At 44.3% G+C, this 23,202-nt stretch overlaps 1 protein-coding gene across 1 annotated transcript; it reads left to right on the plus strand.

Annotated features, from left to right (window-relative positions):
* Positions 1–17,504: 17,504 nt before the first annotated feature.
* On the plus strand, positions 17,505–21,966 carry LOC119271980. Its single transcript, XM_037553599.1, has 5 exons — positions 17,505–18,091; positions 18,812–19,030; positions 20,333–20,428; positions 21,477–21,534; positions 21,730–21,966. Exons 2-5 carry the CDS (start codon positions 18,812–18,814, stop codon positions 21,744–21,746), a joined length of 390 nt encoding a protein of 129 aa, XP_037409496.1. The 5' UTR covers positions 17,505–18,091; the 3' UTR covers positions 21,747–21,966.
* The last annotated feature ends 1,236 nt before the right edge of the window (positions 21,967–23,202 follow it).

Raw genomic sequence — 23,202 nt, forward strand, 5'->3', positions numbered from 1 at the left:
CTTGTGACATTGCTTTCAATGCAGTTATGCCTCTAAGTCATGCTTCGACACGTGGGAGATATAGTCGCATCGAGGGCGTAACAAGTTGGTAATCAGAGCCTTCCCCGACCTTAGGAGCCCCATTGCTTGATCGTTCTTAGCGGCCGAGTTGTGTCTAGTAAAATGTTTTGAGTCATTTAGGAATTATATATCGGAGAGTTTCGGAATTCTTTTTACTTCCCAGTCTCCTCATCGGTCTGGTAAGGCATCCTGACATAGATTTTTGACTCTTCTCTTCTCAAATTTCACTAAAAAAAATTTTTAGGATCACGTGGGTATCTTGGAATCGTTCCGATGGTTTTATGACGAGAACATTGTCTTGGTGCCTCCTGTCAGGGGTTTTGTGGAAGTGTCCCGGGGAGTTGAGCTATGAGGTGTTGTCGTCATAATTTTATCATTGCAGTTCTGGAATACCTGAGTTTAGTACGCCGACATCAAAAATCTCTTTTATGCAGTTTGTTGGTGAGATAACCTCGACGCCACCCAGTACTGGGGCGGGAGTTCGGGAGTATCGCCATAACTTGTATAACGGATGCTTTTCGAAGGTTGAGGTAGATGATTTCCGAAGGTTTCTTGGTTATGTGTTGAAGGATGGATACAGTTGGATGTAGGATTTGGTAGTTTTGGGTGAGATATTATGCTTCCCCTGTATCCCCAACACCTGATTGCATAACCGGAAAGGTTCGGGAGTTCCATAAGTGGGAATTCAAGTAGCTCTTAGGATATCTTTTCGACAGATGTATGATATGAAATTGGGGTTCGACGTCTAGTGGTCCGCCTATTCACAGTCGGTTTTATAATGGTCTCGTTGTGTCTTAAAGAGTCCTTGGCTATGCCGACTCGAGGACGCTTCGTATGTCATGTGCACTGCCTTGTACATGATGGTGCTGTACGATCGAGCCCGTGTAGGCCCCACCACGAAAACTTCGGACGAATTCTCTATCATATGTTTGTTCTGGCTTATTCTGCAAGCCAATCCTTGTTTTGTTTTGAGTTGTGGTATTCGAGTTGCTTCGAAGTCAAATGTTGATTCCATACCTTTTCCTAAATGTTGTTCTCATATTTCTATGTGAATACCAATCCTTCTTGATCATCAAGATTGTTTTTGTCAAACCTTTTAACCGGTGTGCTTCTCTTCAAGTGGATCCGATCACTTCAACATTCGCAAGATCAACTCAAGTCTTCTCAACGGTGTCGTTTTCTTCCATCCCAGGTTGCCTTTGTTTTTCCCACCCTCCCTCCCTTGTTTCTTCGAGGACTCAAATGTTTTAATCAAGTATCCATTTTATTATGGAAGTCTCTCCATTCTTCTCCCTTCATGTTCTTATCCGGTGATTCTCATGAAGATTCTAACGGAGCTTCAAGTTCGTCACTTTTCACTCGTTTTCTTCTCCGGTGGATTCTATTCAAGCTCTCGGTGTTTGATCATATTCTTTTCCTTTTTTCAAATGTCTTCTCTTGCCGGTGCACCTCTCAATCATTAACTTTTCGTTATTCATTTGTTCCACAGTGCTAAAGATATCTCGAAGATTCGTGTTTTCCACTCTGCATTCGTTCAAGATCTTTCCAGGTTGTTATCTCATTCAAGTCATTTAATTCAACCGGTGCAACCTCTCTTTCAAATCATTCAACAGTGTTTTATTTTGAGTGGGACCTAACCCACAGGTCTCTTCCTAGGATCTTACCTGACTCTTCTTATTTTCCCGGAGCTATCCTAAATTCTTTTCGAAGTTTGACGTAAGAATGAGTTATCATCAGTCAGATGTACTTCTCCAAGATCTGTCAAATTCTTTTCATCGTTGGCTCAACCTCTTCGTTTTGATTCTTCCGGAGTGCCTAAATAATTCATGGTGGTGTTTCTCATCGCCATTCTATGCATTTGAAGACCGAAGAAGGTTTTTCTCTCAATCTTGCTCCATTCTCTTCAAGATTCATGGTTTTAGTTTGTTGCCATCCTCTCATAATTGGTTTTGATTGTGAGAATTCTTTTCACCTATCCGGAGCAATTCAAGAGTCTTCTTAGTTTGATTATCCGGAGTCCATCAATTCAGGTTTATTCATTCTCAGCTTTAAGTTATCATTCTCCAATCTTAATGGTGCTTCGTTCAAGTGATCTCTAATCGGCTCGTGATCTCTTCGTTCTCATGAATCTAAATCCTCTCAAGCATCTTCGTTCATTTTATAATTCTTCCCGGTGTTTCTTTATCTTCTCTTTGTTCATTTTCAATTCTTACGATGGTTTGATCAAGATTCTTCTTCCTTCATTATCATATCAATTCTTTCATTCTTTCAAATCCTACCAGTGGATCATTGAAGGCCTCTTCAAGTTTGCTCCATATCTATATTAATCCGTTCTATGAGAATAAGTAGTATGCCAAATCCATTGCTTCTCATCAATCTAAATTGGTGAAGGATACGCATAATGTAATTCTTATTCTTGTTTTCATCGAGTAAATTTAATTCCTTATTCCGGAGGTTCATTAAAATTCTTGATTTTAGTTGTTTCATCTTTTCTTTTCTGGAGCTCCAAGTTTTTTCTGCATTATATCGTCGCGAAGATCCATCTAAGTCATGACAAGGATTCACCTTGTGCTTTTAACTTCTCTTTCTTTTCGTTACTGGAGTTCTTCATGGAGGTTCTACATGATAGTTCATCAAGGACTTAATCCGTTCTCGAAACATTCATCAAGTTTATTTTTAGAGGAGTTCAAGCTTTCTTCTTATTGTAATCCGGAGTGCAACTCTTTCTTCCGTATCATTCGAGATGGTATTTTGTCATTCTTGATAATCTGAGTTCATGTTTCATGATTCGAATGTTGTTAAGAATGAGATATTTTAAATCCATCAACCTCTTCGTTGGAGTTATCTTGGGTTATATTTCACCTAAAGCCTTCCTTAAGGATTGTTGCTATCTATGGTGATTATAAATGATCCAAGTTCTTCATTTATCCTTATGGTGAAATAAGTTTCTCGTCTCCTTCTTGTTCTTATCAATCCAATCAATTCTTTTCCCGTGAGTGGTAGGTTGTCACCTCATAAATTGAGATGTATTCCATAAGACCATATCAAGCTTATTCTTTTCGTTGTTGGTTTTCCAACAACTCCGTTCTAGCTTTTGTTGTAAGCGTGCTCCCTCGAGATCTTGTTTCCTTTCGTTCATCCCATTCCATTCTATTCTTTTGTTCCGGAGGCATTGTGATGATGCTCTTTTCGACCCATCATCTTGTTTGTCAAGATCATGTTCTATTCCTTCCATTTACAGTCGGAGTGCTGTCCAAATTATATCATTCTTAATCCTTCTCTATCTTGTTTTAACCGGAGTGGTTTCAATATATATCTTGCCCTTCAACCTCACGGTTTTCCCAATGTTCATTCTTCCTCTTTTCTAACGGAGTGTTTTCGACTTTGTTCACCTTCGTTGTTTTCTTTCTCGAATTTTTTAACCTCTTCAAGGTTCGTGGTTTCACTCGTTTGCCAAGGAAGCAATTTATTTTACCTCTTCTCTTATCTCTTCCGTTGTCCCTCCGGTGCCATTCTAGATCTCGGGACGAGATCCTCTCGTAGTGGTGGAGTGTTGTGACGCCCCGAGACCGATGTGCCAGGTGTCGTCCAGTTATTCGTTGTTGTTACCTTGTCATTTTCTTGCGTGTTGCATTTCATCATGTCATCATGTGCATAGCATCATCATGTTTTCAAAACTTGCATCTGTCCCGGTCTCCTCGTCCTCTCCGTTGTCCGTTCTGAGCCCAACCACACTTGCACACGCCCGCGGCATGTCCGAAATATTATTTTATAAGTGGCCGGAAAATGTTCTCAGAATGGGTTGAAAGTTGGTGTGCGTTGTTGCTATGTTGTTAGTAGGTCGCCCGCCAAGTTTCATCGCATTCGAAGCTCGTTTGACGCCCCAACGTTTAACTATAGCGGCAGTATAGCCGGTCTAACGTCGGACGTTTTCGGTCTCCGGAAACATATGCCGGGCCCTCTCTCTCCCTTCTCCCCCTCGCAGTCTCGCCACAGCCCACCTAGCCATCCTCCTTCCCCTCTTCGCTTCCGGAGTTGTCCCATGCGACCGGACGGTCCGAAACCCTCTCTGCACAGTGCATCAAACCCCTCACGTGAGCGTCCGAAAGTTGTCCCGGACCCGACCCGGGCTGTCGCCACTGTTGTGTCCGGATCATCCCCAAACGTCTACAAAACGTCACCGTTTTCTTATTTGGACTTCCTAGCTATTTTATTCGTGATCGTTCGATTGCGATCGGAGGGACGATATACCCCTAAGTCTAACCCACCTACCTGCTATATAACCAGACCAAACCCTAAAATCTAGGGAGATGTCCCATCCATTCCATCACCGCGCCGCCACTCCACCCGGTCTCTCCTTCCACCTCGGGATCTTCCCAGATCCAAATCCTCCCCTCCTCGATTTCAGCCACCAGCCAACCATCGCTCTCCACTGCTCCTCGATCCAGAGATCACGCCCCCGACCCAAATTCTTCTCGGCCTCCACCCGTGCAGCCTCCTCCCTCCTGCTCGTGCCGAGGGTTTGTCTTGAGCGCTGCCGCAAGCAGCAGCAGCCATTGGAGGCCCAGAGCCGCTCCTTTTCTCCGTCCGCAGCACCAGGAGCCCGAGCTCCATCTTCTACGTCCGCGTCCGAGTGAGAGGAGCTTGCTGCTCGAGCTCGAGCATGCATCCCAGTCCCATGGCGCCCTCCCGAGGTCCTCCCGTGCGTGCCTCCACTCGTCCTCATCGCCCTCCTTCTTCATCGGAGCATCACCGGACCAATAGCTCCATCGCGCACGCCCGCCGCCGGCAAAAGACCCAGGATCCTCGTGGCCGCCCGACCCCCTGCTGCTTCGCGCTGCCGTCAGAACCTCGCCTCCACCACCAGATCCGGCCGGCATGCGCCACCCTTGCCTGTTCCCGGCCGGATCCCGCTCCAAGACCCTCGTCGGAGTCGCGCCCAAGTCCCCGGCCTCGCCATCCCCTGCTGCGGCCTCTGCTACAACGAGCAGGTCGCTCGTCCCGTGCCCGCTCGCGTTGACCAAGCTAGCGCCAGGCTCAGCCTGCTTCTTCGCCAAGGCCCAGCGCCTCTACAACCCCCCAGCCAGCCTCAAAGGCCCAACGTGAGCAGTCCAGATCCAGCTAATCCGGCCTGTAGTATTTTTTTTCCTTAGCTGCGATTTTATCCATTTCCAGGGATTTGCACTTTTGCAGATCAACCCTTAAACTTCATGCATTTCATTCCTCTCATCCGGTGCATCACATGTAAAAAGTTTATATATGAAAAATGCTTAAAATTGTGTCTAGTTTCACAATATGTCACTTTCATCCATGTTTAAAATGTTTAAAATGCTGTTTGGTTAAATTTGCTCCTATGCCATGCTAAAATGGTTTAATTCATAACTAAATAACCGTAACTTGGAATTTAATAATCTTTATATGTAAATGGGGTAGAAAAATGCCTAGTTTAACTTGGTTCACTTACTTTGCATGTTTAATAACTCTAAAATTATGATTAGCGCAGAACAGTACCAAACCCTAATATATGCATATGGGGTTTACCGGAATTGTTGTTCGTTGCTTCCGGCCTCATTTAAACTTGACTAGATAGGTAGTTTACTTTGCTTCACCCTTGCCATGTTAAGAACATTTAATATTGTTGGGGGTACATAAACGAGAGAGAACTAAATAATTGATGTGGTGTTCCGTCAATATGCAACCCGTTGCATATTGAGCTCCACTTAACTTGTAGTGTTGTTTGTGCATGTTGCCATGCCATGCCTAATTAAACCGGACATGCATCATACTTGGTTGTGCATATTGCCATGTTTATGTGTTGGTTGTTTACTATGTTGTGTGCTTCTTTCCGGTGTTTGCTTCTTCGGGTTGGATCCGGTAACGTCGTGTTGTGAGGATCCGTTCGTCTACGTCCGTTTGTCTTCTTCATGGACTCGTTCTTCTTCCTTGCAGGATTTCAGGCAAGATGATCATACCCTCGAAATCACTTCTATCTTTGCTTGCTTAGTAGCTCGCTCTTTTGCTATGCCTATGCTGCGATACCTACCACTTGCTTATCATGCCTCCCATATTGTTGAACCAAGCCTCTAACCCACCTTGTCCTAGCAAACCATTGTTTGGCTATGTTACCGCTTTGCTCAGCCCCTCTTATAGCGTTGTTAGTTGCAGGTGCAGATTGAAGTTTGTTCCTTGTTGGAACATGGAGATGTTGTTCCTTGTTGGAACATGTTTACTTGTTGGGATATCACAATATATCTTATTTAATTAATGCATCTATATACTTGGTAAAGGGTGGAAGGCTCGGCCTTATGCCTGGTGTTTTGTTCCACTCTTGCCGCCCTAGTTTCCGTCATATCGGTGTTATGTTCCCGGATTTTGCGTTCCTTACGCGGTTGGGCTATTATGGGAACCCCTTGACAGTTCGCCTTAAGTAAAGCTCTTCCAGCAATGCCCAACATTGGTTTTACCATTTGCCACCTAGCCTTTTCTTTTCCCTTGGGAGTCGCGCTCCTGAGGGTCATCATTATTTTACCCCCCTGGTCCAGTGCTCCTCTGAGTGTTGGTCCAAACTAGAGTCCTGTGCAGCGCCCCCTCGGAGAAACTCGAGGCTTGGTTTTAGTTGTATGGAGCGCTCATCTGAGTGTGCCCTGAGAAAGAGATATGTGCAGATCCTATCGGGATTTGTCGGCACATTCGGGCGGTGTTGCTGGTTTAGTTTTACCCTGTCGAAATGTCTTGTTGTACCGGGATACCGAGTCTGATCGGAATGTCTCGGGAGGAGGTCTATTCCTTCGTTGACCGTGAGAGCTTGTAATGGGCTAAGTTGGGACACCCTGCAGGGATTTGAACTTTCGAAAGTCGTGCCCACGGTTATGGGCGGATGGGAATTTGTTAACGTCCGATTGTAGAAAACCTGAAGTTGATCTTAATTAAAATACATCAACCGCGTGTGTAACCGTGATGGTCTCTTTCCGGCGGTGTCCGGGAAGTGAACACGGTGTTGGAGTTATGCTTGACGTAGGTTGTTATAGGATCACTTCTTGATCATACTTTTATCGACCGTGCTTTGCTTTCTCTTCTCGCTCTCATTTGCGTATGTTAGGCACCATATTATGCTAGTCGCTTGCTGCAGTTCCACCTCATACCTTTACCTTACCCATAAGCTTAAATAGTCTTGATCGCGAGGGTGCGAGATTGCTGAGTCCCCGTGGCTCACAGATACTTCCAAAACCAGTTTACAGGTGCCGATGAATCATGCAGATGACGCAACCAAGCTCAAGGAGGAGCTCGATGAAGATCTTGTCCTTTGTATTGTTTCGTTCTAGTTTATCAGTAGTGGAGCCCAGTTGGGGTCGATCGGGGACCTTGTCGCATTTGGGGTTCTTCTTTTATTTTTGCTCCATAGTCGGGCCCTGATTGTATTTGGATGTTGTAATGCTTTATTCATGTATTATGTGAAGTGGCGATTGTAAGCCAACTATGTATCTTTTCTCTTATTGTATTACATGGGTTGTTTGCGAAGATTACCTCACTTGCGACATTGCTTTCAATGCGGTTATGCCTCTAAGTCGTGCTTCGACATGTGGGAGATATAGCCGCATCGAGGGCGTAACAACTATCTTCTCCTTTTTTTTTCTCCACAACCACCATTCTATTCCACCTATAGTGCTATATCCATGGCTCATGCTCACGTATTGCGTGAAAATTGAAAAAGTTTGAGAACATCAAAAGTATGAAACAATTGCTTGGCTTGCCATCGAGGTTGTGCATGATTAAATACTTTGTGTGATGAAGATAGAGCATAGCTAGACTATATGATTTTGTAGGGATAACTTTCTTTGTCCACGTTATTTTTCAGAAGACATGATTGCTTTGCTAGTATGCTTGAAGTATTATTATTTCTATGTCAATATTAAACTTTTGTCTTGAATCTTTCGGATCTGAAAATTCATGCCACAATAAAGGAAATTACGTTGAGAATTATGCTAGGTAGCATTCCGCATCAAAAATTCTGTTTTTATCATTTACCTACTCGAGGACGAGCATGAATTAAGCTTGGGGATGCTTGATACATCTCCAACGTATCTATAATTTTTTATTGTTCCATGCTATTATATTATCTGTTTCGGATGTTTAATGGGCTTTAATATACCTTTTCATATTATTTTTGGGACTAACCTACTAACCAAAGGCCCAGTGCAAATTGCAGTTTTTTTGCCTATTTCAGTGTTTCACAGAAAAGGAATATCAAATGGAATCCAAACGGAATGAAACCTTCGGGAGAGTTATTTTTGGAAATATCGTGATCTAGGAGACTTGGAGTGGACGTCAAGAAAGAAGCGAGGAGGCCACGAGGCAGGAGGGCGCTCCCAGGGGGGTAGGCGCGCCCCCACCCTCGTGGGCCCCTGGCAGCTCCACCGACGTACTTCTTCCTCCTATATATACCCATATACCAGAAAACATCCAGGAGCACCACGAAACCCTATTTCCACCGCCGCAACCTTCTGTACCCGTGAGATCCCATCTTGGGGCCTTTTCCGGCGCTCCGCCAGAGGGGGAATCGATCACGGAGGGCTTGTACATCAACACCATAGCCTCTCCGATGATGTGTGAGTAGTTTACCACAGACCTTCGGGTCCATAGTTATTAGCTAGATGGATTCTTCTCTCTCTTTGGATCTCAATACAAAGTTCTCCTCGATTCTCTTGGAGATCTATTCGATGTAATTCTTTTTGCGGTGTGTTTGTCGAGATCCGATGAATTGTGGGTTCATGATCAAGATTATCTATGAACAATATTTGATTCTTCTCTGAAACATTTTATGCATGATTTAATATCTTTGCAGGTCTCTTTGAATTATCATTTTGGTTTGGCCTACTAGATTGATCTTTCTTGTAATGGGAGAAGTGCTTAGCGTTGGGTTCAATCTTGCGATGTCCTTTCCCAGTGACGGCAGGGGCAGCAAGGCACGTATTGTATTGTTGCAATCGAGGATAAACAGATGGGGTTTATATCATATTGCTTGAGTTTATCCCTCTACATCATGTCATCTTGCCTAATGCGTTACTCTGTTCTTATGAACTTAATACTCTAGATGCATGCCGGATAGCGGTCGATGTGTGGAGTAATAGTAGTAGATGCGGAATCGTTTTGGTCTACTTGTCACGGACGTGATGCCTATATACATGATCATGGCTAGATATTCTCATAACTATGCACTTTTCTATCAATTGCTCAACAGTAATTTGTTCACCCACCGTAGAATTTGCTATCTTGAGAGAAGCCACTAGTGAAACCAATGGCCCCCGGGTCTATCTTCCATCATATTATTTTCCTATATATTTACTATTTTATCGTTGTTTATTTTGCAATCTTTATTTTCTAATCTATACCACAGAAATACCAAAAATATGTATCTTATTATCTCTATCAGATCTCACTTTCATAAGTGATCGTGAAGGGATTGACAACCCCTTTATCGTGTTGGTTGAGAGGTTCTTGTTTGTTTGTGCAGGTACGAGGGACTTGCGTGTAGTCTCCTACTGGATTGATACCTTGGTTCTCAAAAACTGAGGGAAATACTTACGCTACTTTGCTGCATCACTCTTTCCTCTTCAAGGGAAAAACAAAGCATGCTCAAGAGGTAGCAAGGCTCTCGGTGCTGGATCGGCTAGCAAGGGAATAGTGGTTCCGGGGGAGGCGAGCAAGGCGAGGGTACGCGGGGGCACAGTGAGATGATTAAGAGTGACCTCAGGATCTCCGAGGAGACGGAGATGGAGATGGAGTGGTGCTAGGGGAGATGGAGACGAGGCAAGGCATGCTATACAGCGGCGGTGACAGTGACTGCACAGTGCACAAGGTGAGGCTGACTTTGGTAACCCAAACACGCCGCCTGGACTAGTGTCACCTCGGGCGCAGGGTCTTGTCACTTCATTGTGAGGACCGGATGAATAATATTTTAACCATCAAGTGTACCACAGTTGTACTACTACTAGTAGGAGTAGTAGGAACATGAGTAGTACTGTATAGCGGAAATAGGTCTCCCATGCTAGCATGCCTCCGGGTTCACTTCATCCTACAGGTATCATCCGTATTGCGAGCAAAACCAAATTCTCGTGCATGCGGAAGCGCGAAGAAGGCTTTTTCTTTTTTGAGGATAACTACATATTCCTTAACAAGAGAATGTTGTGTCTCCCACACACGCGCCAATATCCATCTGAACCAGCTACAACACATTTTTTATTTCCGTTTACATAGGTCCCACCTCTCAGGAGGGCTGCAGAAATAAAAAGGAATCATAAAATGTCTCGCCGTGGTGATTCGAAAGAGTGACCTCAACTACCCAGTGGCACATATAGCGCTAGAAGGATGGGCATGCACACAGACATGTACCACTCCTCAGTCTACCTGCATATCCTTTTCGTTTAGTCTACCTAGCCATCTAATCAACTGCCCGCAAGCCACTTCTCCCATTTACTTCTCCATCGAGAACCGATTTTCCTCGGCTTCTTCACCTCTCCTTCATCTTCATTTATATCCAAACCACACTGCATTCACATTGTTTTAACCCCTTCACATACTCCTGGAGTAATTTCGAAGCCCCTTTAAATAATCATCTTCTTCAGTTAGACTAGACATCTAATCCTAATTCTCCAAACCATAGCCCTCCGGTCCAGCGGTTCCAAATGGCGAAAGAGATCGAGATGTAGGTTTTTAGCGTCCAACATGTCCTCGTCGAAGGCTCGTTGAGCATAGTTGCCACCGTCACCGACCACCCAAGGGTTGTCCGGAAGTGGATCAACAATGTATCCAACTCCCTCCAAAAGGTGGAGATGAAGGTCATCGGTCTCGACGCAGAGTACATGGACCATGCCACTGGGAAGATCCAACGCGCTGCCATCCTTCGGCTGTGCCTCGAAGATGATGTTTTGGTGTACCACATCATACATGCGCCCTCCATACCAAGTGAGCTCAACAATTTATTGTCTCAGGAGGACATATAATTCTATGGGGCAGCCATCGCAAGGGACAAACAGAAGTTGGAGCCATACAACCTTGATTTGAAAAGCATCACTGACGTACAAACCAAAATAAAAATTCCTATAGAAGATTGTGATAAACCAACACCATCCCTATTTGACGTAGCAAATTTTGTGCTCGGAACAAATCTTCAGAAGGGTAACGAAACACTAGCATTAAGGTCGTCTAGATGGGAGAATTATCCCTTGACATACGGGTGGATAAAATATGCTGCCATTGATGCCCGTGTGAGTTTCGAGATTGCTGCAAGGTCCAGAGAGCTTGTTGCGAAGCTGTCTCCCATAGAAAATGAGAAGAAGAAGAAGAAGAAGAAGCTACACCAGCAGCAGGGCATTATGGATGGATGAACTATTTCCTCTCTTGTAAAAAAAATATTTCCTCTGTGTGTATATTGATATAGATGGACTATTTCGATGGTGTGCATGTGTTTGGAACAATTAGTAGCGTGGGTCCGCTTGACTATAAGGAACTATTTATCTGCCTAGCTTTCTCTACTACTCCTTCCGGTGATCGGTATGCAATGCATGTGTCCGTAGACATGACAGCTTGTCCATGGAAGTTCAACTATAGTGACCATCACGTTTCATCCACTGCCACTCGCGATTCCTAGGACACCGCTCCAACCCATGACACCACGTGGCCTGACGTGCGCCTCACCCCTCTCAGCCGCACCGCCCTCAGCCTTTGTGTGCATGACATGTGGGCCACCTGAAATGCGGCGAGCATTAAGTTTCTACCATAGCCACACGCGATTCCCACGGCGCCACTCGAACCCATGACACCATACGTCCCTTGACCTGCAACTCACCCCTCTCGGCCCCACTGCCCCTCTGCCTTCGGGAGCATTACATGTGGACCAGCCACCTATTGGGTACACATGTTATTGACTCAAAAGCAGGTGTAGTAAGGCGCTGAAGCTCAGTCCCGAGGGCCCCGAGAGGGAAATGTAACTCCTGCGCCAGGCCTTGTGGTGCGACTGCTGCACGAACTCGTGCCAAACTTGAGATTTTTTTCTTACTAGTACATGCAGGCCACAATTTAATGGACATTGTAATCTCAACATGTGATGGGGAGCTCTAAATTTGAATTTGAAACTTATAAAATGAAAAAATTCAAAACAAATAAACTGGAAGAGAGGGAGTATGCCATAGGATGTGTCCCATACGAAACAAGTCCCTTGGTTTGTCACCGCGAAGATGCGGCTAGAAAGGAGCACAACGTCTTCGTACTCATGGGACAACAAATCGGCCGCAGACAGCATGGTCCACCTTTGACCGCCATGTGCAAGGTTCGTGAAAGCAATTGCGATGTCTAAAACCATGATGAGAGTGTAATTTTGGTTGGCGGGCGACCTTATCGGGGCTTCCATGATTGCTATCTTCAATCTCCCCGTGGTTCCATCGTACCAATTCAGGCGGTGGCCCGTTGCATGGCTGATCCCAATATTGGACAAAGGTTCTACTGGAATAGTGTCACCGTTTAAATGTTGTGCAAATTGATGTTGGTACCCTCCCGTACATATGCAAGCCAATCTCCACTGGCACCGAGCCTAACATGTGAAACAGTGGGCAACGGGAGAATTAGGAAATGGACACGGAAGTAGTCTTTAGAATGCATTTACTACGTGATCAAACTCATCACTTACCTTCTCATCAGACAAAATCCGAGTGCCCCTCAAAGTCGGCATCTCAAGGGGCGTAAACTTGCAACTATGGCCACGCCGCGTTGGAGAGACCCCCAAGGAAACATCCTTGTGCATTGCACGTAACATCAAGATGCATTTGTATGATTAGTTTATCTTGTGAGAGAAAAGGATGAATGAGGGAAGGCCTTATTTGCAAATGTGGAGAGGGGTGTGGGTATCTTTTTGCAAAATTGCCATAGTTTTCTTCCTATCCGTCAGATATAAATCGGACGGCCTATATTGCAGGATGGCAGACACACCATCATCACCAACTCTGTTTTTTATAGGAGTAGTAGACTAGCAAGATGCCCGTGCGTTGCATGGAACATCAAGATGCATTTGTATGAGTAGTTTATCTTGTGGGAGAAAAGGATGAACGAGGGAAGGCCTTATTTCTAAATGTGGAGAGGGGTGTGGGTATATTTTTGCAAAATTGCCATAGTTTCCTTCCTCTCTGTCAGATATAAATCGGACGACCTATATTGCAGGAAGGCAGGCACACCATCATCAACAACTTTGTTTTTATAGGAGTAGAGATAGAGACTACTACTACCAATGTGCCGGCCCGTGCGTTGCAATGGATCCAAAGTAGTAGAATAATACTTGTTCACGGGCTTGAAATATAAACACTCTAGTTTTGATATACATATATCAGTAAAAATAAATCATGCTTCACTCAAAATATATTCCTCGGGCTGTTTTGATGAGGTGAGGGATGGGTGTGGCTGGTTTGAAGATAACAGGTTCTAAAAAAATTGGAGCTTTTTTTACATTTTTTAGAGTGGCATGACATCTGGTGCACCTAAGCGTCTGAAAAAAATTGAGTTTGGGTCGGTGGAACACCCTGCGGCAAGATGCCCGTGTGGGCTTCTTCTATAACTAGCAAGATTCTCGTGCATTACAGGGAACATCAAGATGCATTTTTTTACAAAACACCTGTTGTGGTTGACCCTTTCAGGAGTAATCCCATGTGTAAAAACTAATGATATCTCGAGAATTTTATCAGAAAAATGGTATCTTTGGAACAAGTTTTCTCTACTACTGCTCCTTGCAGTGAGCGGTATGCAATGCATGTGTCAGTAGACATGATAGCTTGTCCATGGAAGTTAAACCACGACGACCATCACATTTCTACCACTGCCACATGCGATTCCCACGACGCCGCTCCAACCCACGGCACGACGTCCCCTGACATGCGCCTCATCCCTCTCGGCCCCACCGCTCCTCTGCCTTTGTGTGCATGACATGCGGGCCAGCTGAACTGTGGCGACCATCAAGTTTCTACCATAGCCACACCTGATTGGACGCGATTTTCCTGCTCCGCTCCTGTGCTCCGATCCGTACTCCCGCACCATCGAATTTTCATTCAGCGGTTGTGACACATTTCATCCCGAGCATCAATCCTCAGCTGGAGTACTTATGTACTACAGGTAGTACCCTCCAGTGTGGCCATCTACGCCTCGTAACGCCTCGATACCCAGCTGTGGCACCCTCGGCACGGCCACGTCACCACCGGGCGGTTCATCTCGAACGAGTGAGTCGCGAGCCATGCCACCAGCATGAGAATGACATGTGGGCCAGCCACATTTAAGGTCCACATGTCATTGACTCATAGGCCGGTGCACTAAGCCACTGAAGGTCAATCCCGTGGGCCCCGAGAGGGAAATGTGACTCCTGCGGAAGGCCTTGTGGTGCTCCCGCAGTATAAACTCGTGCCAAACCTGGAATTTGTTTCTTACTACTACCAATGTGCCGGACCGTGCGTTGCAATGGATCCAAAGTATATCTATTTAGTGGAGTGCACTCTAAACACATTATCTAATTATTTTTCTCTAGTCTTTCCTAGCCATGCAACCAAGCCACATAAGCTTCATGGGTGCCCCCTGCATCATATTATTCATACTACGTTGACTGAAAAAAAGATAAATCACCCAAAACAAGATCTTCCCATTTTTTGTTCCTACGATGTTGTGTCGTGCACATACCTAGTTGTATAGTGGTAGTACTAGTTGTAGTAAAACTTCGTACTATTAGTAGGAGTAGTAGTGTGGAATGGTCATACTCTATCAACGAGCCCCATATGACACCAAATTTCTTGGCTTCCGTGCTACAGCTAGATCTTCCCCTCCTCATTTCTGTTTTCCAACATGGCGGGCGGGGTGCGAATTGCCAATAGTCGTTTTGCTCAACTACGATCCCACATGAAAGTGAAAATGCTAGGAAACACACCTTCCCTAGCTATGTGGCGTGCTGGACGGGCCATGGAGTACTCCCGATTCCCGGGCATGTGGGGGTGCGATGCGAACGCGGCATGCCTTTTTCTTTTACTAGCAACGTGCCCGTGCGTTGCGATGGATCCAAAGTAGTAGAATAGTAGTACTTGTTCACAAACTTGAAGTAAAACACTCATGTTTTGATATACATATATACCACTAAAAATATATTACTTTTCACTCAAAAATACATTTCTCAGGTTGTTTTTATGAGGTGAGGGAGGGATGTGGTTGCTTTCAAGGTAATAAGGGCTTTTCTGCAAATTGGAGTAGGGAACTGGGCTATTGTTGCAAAAATGCCACAACTTACCTCATAGCCGTTAGATGCAGATCTAATGGTCAGAAACGATGGATGTCAGACACACCATCATCACCAACTGACTCTTTTAAAGGAGTAGGAGTAGAGAAACATGTATAAATTGTAACATTTGGTTCTGCTCGTTGGCACGATTGATAGATAGAAATAACGATTGGAAACGCTAGGGCGGGGCCTTTTCCGCCAGATAAGCAGGGTAGTAGCTAGGTTAGCGCATCATCGGTTTGGTCACATGCGGTCCGACATGTTCCAGTGTTTCTAGCAAGATGCCCATGCGTTGCACGAAGTTGATGGAAAAGGTAAGCACAACTCATAAATTGACGGATGGAGTACTAGTTACAGTGATGCATATAATTAAGCAAAGGGACCACATATGTCTGTATTGACTGGAACGAGAATGCAATAGCACAATAAGAATTAAGGCCATGATGATGCGGTCGCAGTGGTGGTTACAGGAGGCAAGAAGAAAGATGCATCCATCAATATACGACCTCCTCCTCCTCAACTCAGTGTGCCGGGCTACCGACCGACGGATAAGGAGCGACAGCTTTTGCGGTGAGGTCAAGGTGCTTCTCAGCAAAGGCATCCAAGGCTTGCAGCCAGTTAAGGAAGGCCAACGTCGTAGCGTCCTCACTAGCCTCGTAGATACCTATGTACACAATTTTCTCGTACATGTGGATGTGTAGGTCAGCGAATTCAGGCAGGGTGAGGTGCCTCACGGAGAGTGCGACCTCCAGGTGGACATTCTTCGTGGCGTCGGCGGGCAGTCGCAGGGTCAACAGTGCTTGAAAGAGGTTCCGGCCATTGAGGTCGATTAGGGTGGCAGGCAATGAGGAGCCCAGGCGCGAGGGCTGGAGCAGTACAGTGATGTTGTCCATGAGCTTCTTGATGATAGTGAACTTGTTGGTGGTAGCAACGATCATCGCTGCCATGGGTCTGGAGTGAGCACTTTTGCGCTTAGTGTAGGTGCTTAGGCAAATACTTAGGTGCGTATGATGTGGTAGATGCATTGGAATGGAGGAGCGCCTTTATATGAGTGCAAACTGCGTTGCATTCACATCGTGCTGCCTCTTTTCCCGGTCCTCCTCCCATTACTTTCCACATGCATTCACGATGCTAATTGAAGGAGGATGCATCATTGGCCATTCAACATTTTGGGAACCGCTACCCTCTCCCTCGTCTGCATTAAAGCCGTATCAGGAACTGTGCCGCCTGCTGTCAAATCGAATAGTACCGCGCCGCCCGCTGCATGCCCAGCTGAACACGCCTCCTCGCCTCCATCAAACGCAAACCCGCATGCAAACCGAGAAACCTACTTTGGCCACACGTCCATTCATGAGCAGGCCGGAATTAAACGCAACACCGGCCGAGCTCCTCTCGTCCGCCCTCAGTTTAAATGAGGCCAAACATGGGCCAAGCTCCTACTGTCTGCCCTCTATTTAAACGAGGCCAAACAGACAACGAGCAAGAATTGCACCCCTCTGCCGCACCCCCATCTTTCGATGACTTCCGAGGAGCCGTTCTCCGGCATACTACCTAGCTGGGTGGCCCGCCGAGCCCTCCAGATATAGGTGAGGCCGCTTGGTGCTTCACCAACCTCGCTTGGCCCAACGGAGCCAGTTGTTGCCCGAAGCCGACGCGTGGTTGATAACCCACAAGTATAGGGGCTCGTTTGTAGCCTTCTTTGATAAATAAGAGTGTCGATCCCAACGAGGAGCTAAAGGCAGAACAAATATTCCCTCAAGTTCTATCGACCATCGATACAACTCTACGCACACTTGACGTTTGCTTTATCGGAAACAAGTATGAAACTATTTTGTAGGTGTGATGCTAGAACTACTTTGCAAGAATAAAACTAGAAGTATTTTGCAAGATAATAAAAGTTAGGTGATTAGAAAAAGGGTTTGTGTCAACAAGAAAGTTATTTATCCCTAGGTAATCTCCCTAATAATAAAGCACGGATTGAGTCTTCAGGTTCACCATCACAATACGCTTTCTTTCTATGAATTTACGTTTTTAATTTAAATTCAAAACATATACGCAAGATGGTACTAATTCGGGAACCACGTCGTGTGCATACCCCGTTTTGCCTATTGAACCCGCAGTCCGTCCACCAACTAAAAAACTATTTGCTAGGGTATTCCTCCTCCGACTCCTCATCTGCGCCGCTGTGAGAGACGCCTCGGCCCGACAACCCGACTCCGCGCCTCCCGCCGGAGACCGGCAGCCGCCGATGAGGGCCACACCGGCGTTCCCGCTCAGCCCTGCTTCCTCCTCTTTCCACCCAGTTCCTCTCCTCTCTCCGCCCTCTGGTCAACAGCGACCACCCAAGCTCGCCCCGATCCATGACCCTCTCCTTCCGCCCAGCTTGGGCCCGTTGTCGGTCGTCCGTGGGCCGAGCGCCGCGCCTGCTCCTCAAGCTCCTCTTTCTGTGCCGCCCCGCCTGCACTGCCCACCCGCGCCTCCGGAGAAGTCATGGTTGCCTTCTGCCAAGCTGCTGGATCGATGGCCGGCCGCCGCCACGACCAACCTCAACCTTCTGGACGCGATGGGCAGCGGCCATGGGGGCAGCACCTTCGACCTCTCGCTCGCCGCCAGACAGGACCTTCGCCAACATCTCATTCATCCTGATATTCGTTGCCTTTGGCACGGCCACCACTGCTTGCCTTCCTTGGATCAAAGAATTATGAGCTCCCCCATACACGATTGAAGCGCCTACAGGTGTAACTTTTGCTCACGCTTTTGTTTCTGAACACGTGAATTTCTCATATAGTTCAACCAGTACATATTTGTTTATGGATCATTCACATTTGGCAAGGTTTTACTCACACTACATTTCCAGCTATGCATGTGAATGCTTGGGAAGACACTACATGCATAGTTCACTTTTGTTCTGGTTCAATTCTATGTTTTTACTGACACTTTTCTACTGATAATGCTTTTCCATTAATTTGTGTCCCTGTTGATCTATTTTCCTCTTGGCATCCATCCACCTTCATTGCCCCATGACCCGACTTGCTTTCCCAAATGCACAAACAAACATCTGTTCTGCATGCATGGCAAAATTTAGTTTCATTCAATGCCATCACATGATCCCCTTACAGTATGCGAACAAGGTTGTATTCCTTTGGTTTAGATGTGGCATTTTCTCACTCGATTGTTGATTAAATTTCCAAGCGAGCTATTTTAGTTAGATGCTCTAAAGGAAAATGAAGGGTCGTTCCAAGAGGTTAGTGTCAAATAAAAAAGTTCCAAAGAAATGTAGTGCAAAAGAATTTGTACAGCTTATTTTATAGGATTAATTCACTCATACAAATAAGAGTGCCCCATAGAAAACAACTCAACCCTCTGAATTTTCCTTGAAAAGATTTTGAATCAATGAGACCCAAAGGTGGAATAAAATGATACCGTGGCCATAACTATTATCAAAATGTTTCTCAGATGTGGAAATATGGAGGGGAAGGATCCTCGACCGGAACGTCCATCAGGCCGTGTCCCTTGATCAGAATCTCCATTAAATCTCGTCGCATTGCAACTTCCAGAGTACGTTCAATGTCACCGGCAGAGGAAAATCATCCGTGGAGCCATCCAATGCCGAGTTCGCCGGCGGAAGAAGATCATCCGTCGAGTCGTCCATCACCTGAGGCTGTTACACCAGAGGTATGTCTCCCTTGAAAGTTAATCAGCGATACAAGCCCCTGTTTCAGTTTGTTTTTTCTGAAAAATTGGTGCTACTTCCAATTGCTCTTCAGTTTCTGTTTTTTTCCCTTAGTTCTCTGTATGTTCATGTGCTTCCCATTGAATCTTCAGTTCTCAAACTCGTTGCAACTTGAAAGCAACCCTGATGCAGAACCTAGATGCCTACATTGATGTGTAAAAAAAGACTAATGACTTGCGTTTCAATTTGGGACATGCATGGATGCATGTGCTATCTACATCTACTCATCTTCAGGCCATACAATTCCAGAAAAGAAAGACTTTCGGCCATATGTGCTCGGATTAGCATCAAATAACTAACATGGAGTTGAATACTCAGATGTTACATTATAATAGCTTAAAAAGACACAAGCTTTAATGGCTTATTTTTAATCCATATGTTTCAGTAGCCGTCTAAAGAATCATGACAGCCTTCGGACTTTTACTTTGCTGGAGGCATTAAACCAACTACTTTATCTGTTTTTATGTATTTTGCACTATGTTTCAGCTAATCAGCAATACAAGCCCCTGTTTCACTTTTTCTTTTTTGAAAAATTGGTGCTACTAGCCAATGATTGAACCAAGAAATTTCATGTTGCTGACTACATATACCTGAACATGGTGGCTTGAACTTGGTTACAGTAATTCTTGGACATGATGCTAGAGTGATACCTTGCATCTTTCTCATAATAATGGTGCACTTGTCATACGTGTCAGGAGGCTTGACATGTGGTAGAATAAAACAAAGAATTCCTGCTAGCATCCATTCGCTAGCCTCGACAGTGAATTGCATAGTGAAACTCGTACTCCTAAATTTTTTCCATTGTACCAAGATGGTGGTGATCTGTATGTAGTGTGTTAAATTTGTCGTGTTATGACCTTATCATGTCAAGAGTTTCTTTCGCCCCTATGGCTTGCAAAACTGAAACTATATATATTCACTTCGGCTTGATATTGTGACAAATGCCCGCGCATTAGTCTGCAAATATTGCCAATTCAGACTAAACCGTGTGTTGCAGGTTAGTCTGCAGAATACTGTATTTTTTAGGGGTTATTAAGAGTATTGTACATACTAAACTTGGAATTATATTATAGTGTATATGTCAGAGTGCTATGTAGCACCTCCTATTTAGTCAGGCTACTGCAACAACATATATTTGATGTCCGGTTGCTGACAGAAGGTCCTCAGCCTGGTAGAAAAAGGTTGGTGTGAGCTTGGTTTAATTTGGCCTGGTTTTCATGTCTCTGCCGTGTGTGTGTGTGCAGGTGCCAGAGGCGTCTGATCGTGCTCAGGTGGAGTCCAAGGAGGTTCAGCTCTCAGACATGCTAGCAATCACTCTCGATGACACTCACGTGCAGATTGTAAGTTTCCCCTCAGTCCCGATATATTGATGTGAGACATGCTGTATTTACATCATATTGCTAGAAACGCATGCAAATTGCATAATTTGTTATACATGTCGCTTATTGGACCTCAAGAATAGAGTTGAGACCTTATACACGGGGTTAGTTTGTTCCTTTTTCTATTGTCCTGATTATATTCCATCACAGATTGAGAAACAAAAAGTGGTCAAGGACTCAAGTTCCAGAGACTAATTAATTTGTGCATAATATATTTGATATGTTCTGACCCATAACAAAAATAGTGTTCTTCATATTTGATAGTCTGTTAGCGGTTATGTGATAGTTTGTGAGCTATTCCTTTGATGTATCTGAACTGTGATGTGGTTTACAGGGTTAGACTGGATATGTCTTCTTTTCGTTCTGCATCCAAAATAGCCATATGGATGCAAGTACTTTAGACACGTATCTGTAATGAAACTGGTGCAGATGGTGCTTCGTTACTTGGAAACCAAAAAGGACATAGAGGAAGTGTGCACATATAAGAAAAGTATGTCTTCCCATAAACTAAAACATCAAGGTTATACAAATAGAGAAAATGAACCAGTGGCCATCAAGGTGAAAGTAAACAAACTTAGGATTTGGTTGTTTATCCGATCCATAAGTAGGCAAGCAAGGGTAATTTATGTTAAACCAGTACTGTAGAAATGCTGCTAGACTAGAGGTGGTGGTCACTGGTGACGTGAAGTGGTAATTTATGCAATAAAATCCCAACTGTAAACTGACTATGATGTACTACCTCTGTTTCAACTGATTCCACCGATAGTGCTTCTAACGGTTGGAGGTTTGCCTTTTATTTTTGTCATGACCGCGGAAAGTGGATGACATCAATGAACTGAACATTGCATAGGATTTTGATAACTGATCTTCAACATCTACTCCAGTTTCTGAGTGTTTTGAATCAATTGTGCCCGAACCAGATAATCAGATAGATCGTGATCCATTGCAATCACCTCCATCCCCATCTAACTTAACATTATCTCATGTTTTTTCATTACATGATGTTAAGGAACCAGATTCACATAAAGAGATCAAAGTTGATGAGACATATGATTATCTCCCACAAGGTATTTGTTTCATTTATTATGTGTACTTTCGTATTCAATATATTCATAAATTATGATCAGGAAAATCCAAAGAAAAACTGATATGTCAAATAGTATCAATTCATCTCGAAATGTCAAATGACTCAAATTTCTGATTCCACTTTTGACATCTAAACGCACAACTAACATTATTTTGCTACCAATATGCTTGTGTAGGGAGCTCAATTGGGTGAAGGTGATTTGTCAAAGAGAATTCTATCAGCCAACAGTTAATAGGCAGTGAGCAGGGAGACAATGAACATGTAGAGCTGGAGTTTTTTTAGAAAATAAAGCTGGAGTTTGGTTTGTACTTAACAAGTTCTTCACCACATGTAAATTCTTTTGGAGCTTCCAAGGATATACATTATTTTGGGTTGCCAATTATAAGAGGTAATGGAGTGCTTTAAAATTTAATGTTTGTGGGTTCTTTTTGTGTGGGTTCTGACGTGATAATATTGTCAAAATTTGCAAGCACTACCGAGTCATGTACTCTGTTGATCAATAGTTATTTTATGGTTGTTTGTCGTTGGTTTTATGTGTTTCCTCTTTTGCTTTTACTATGACAAGTGCAGATTGAGTTTCTATACAAACAAAAATATTACAAATGAAATATACTATTCCAAAAAATGTTCATCACCATAAAAATGATTCCATTTTAATAAATATTCTAATTTTTTTAAAAAACACCTTCTCAAAAATAAATATATATTTGTGTTTTCTGAACAACAAAAAATTAATCAAAAGACTATTCCATACACAACTACTCTTTCATCGGAGAGCTGAAATGGGTCATGACAAACATTGCTAGAGTATGTCTAAATTTCATGGTCCAAAAAGAAGTACTTAGTGTACCCTTATTTCTGAAGTTTGCAAAAATTGAATTAAAAAAAGTGTTGCGTAATGGTGTGTGGAGCAAGTTATATTTAATATTTCGCCTGGTGCGACGCACGGGCATTTGTACTAGTCAATAATAAGTACCGGTAATCATTCTTATAATTTTATATGATGGAGAGGCATGAGCTAACATACTTTCTCTACTTGGATCATATGCACTTATGATTGGACTCCTAGCAAGCATCCGCAACTACTAAATACCATTAAGGTCGTGAAACCCAACCATAGCATTAAGTGCCAAGTCCTCTTTAATCCCATACGTCATACCCCACTTACTCGGGTTTAAGCTTCTGTCACTCTCGCAACCCACCATAAGCGAACCATGAGCATATTGCAATACCCTACAGCGGGGCCCTCACGTTTGCGTGAGAACGGAGGGCACCGTAGGACAACACCATAAATAAAATATACAATCATACCAATCAAGATCACGATTAACCCATAAGACAAAACAGATCTACTCAAACATCATAGGATAACCATAGATCATTGGGAAATAATATATGGAGTTGAGCACCATGTTTAAGTAGAGATTACAGCGGGGATAAGAGGTGTTACACCGCTGCATAGAGGGGGATAAAGTTGGTGTTGACGGTAGCAATATTTTTTATGTAGATCGTCATCCCGATCTTTGCCCCGGCGGCGCCGGAGTGCCACCGGGAGAGAGGAGGAGAGAGCCCCCTCCTTCTTCTCGTTCATTGGCCTCCCCCCTAGATGGGAGGAGAGTTCCCCCTCTGGTCCATGGCCTCCATGGCG

Source organism: Triticum dicoccoides, chromosome 1A, assembly GCF_002162155.2.
Source record: "Triticum dicoccoides isolate Atlit2015 ecotype Zavitan chromosome 1A, WEW_v2.0, whole genome shotgun sequence".
In the NCBI taxonomy this organism is placed as follows: Eukaryota; Viridiplantae; Streptophyta; class Magnoliopsida; order Poales; family Poaceae; genus Triticum; species Triticum dicoccoides.

Excerpts from the sequence above, each read along its gene's own strand:
- LOC119271980 (XM_037553599.1), top strand. The coding sequence starts at position 18,812 with ATGTGGAAATATGGAGGGGAAGGATCCTCGACCGGAACGTCCATCAGG. Across the intron at positions 19,031-20,332 it reads CTGAGGCTGTTACACCAGAG|GTGCCAGAGGCGTCTGATCG; the intron begins GTATGTCTCCCT and ends GTGTGTGTGCAG. Across the intron at positions 20,429-21,476 it reads ATGACACTCACGTGCAGATT|GAACCAGATTCACATAAAGA; the intron begins GTAAGTTTCCCC and ends CATGATGTTAAG.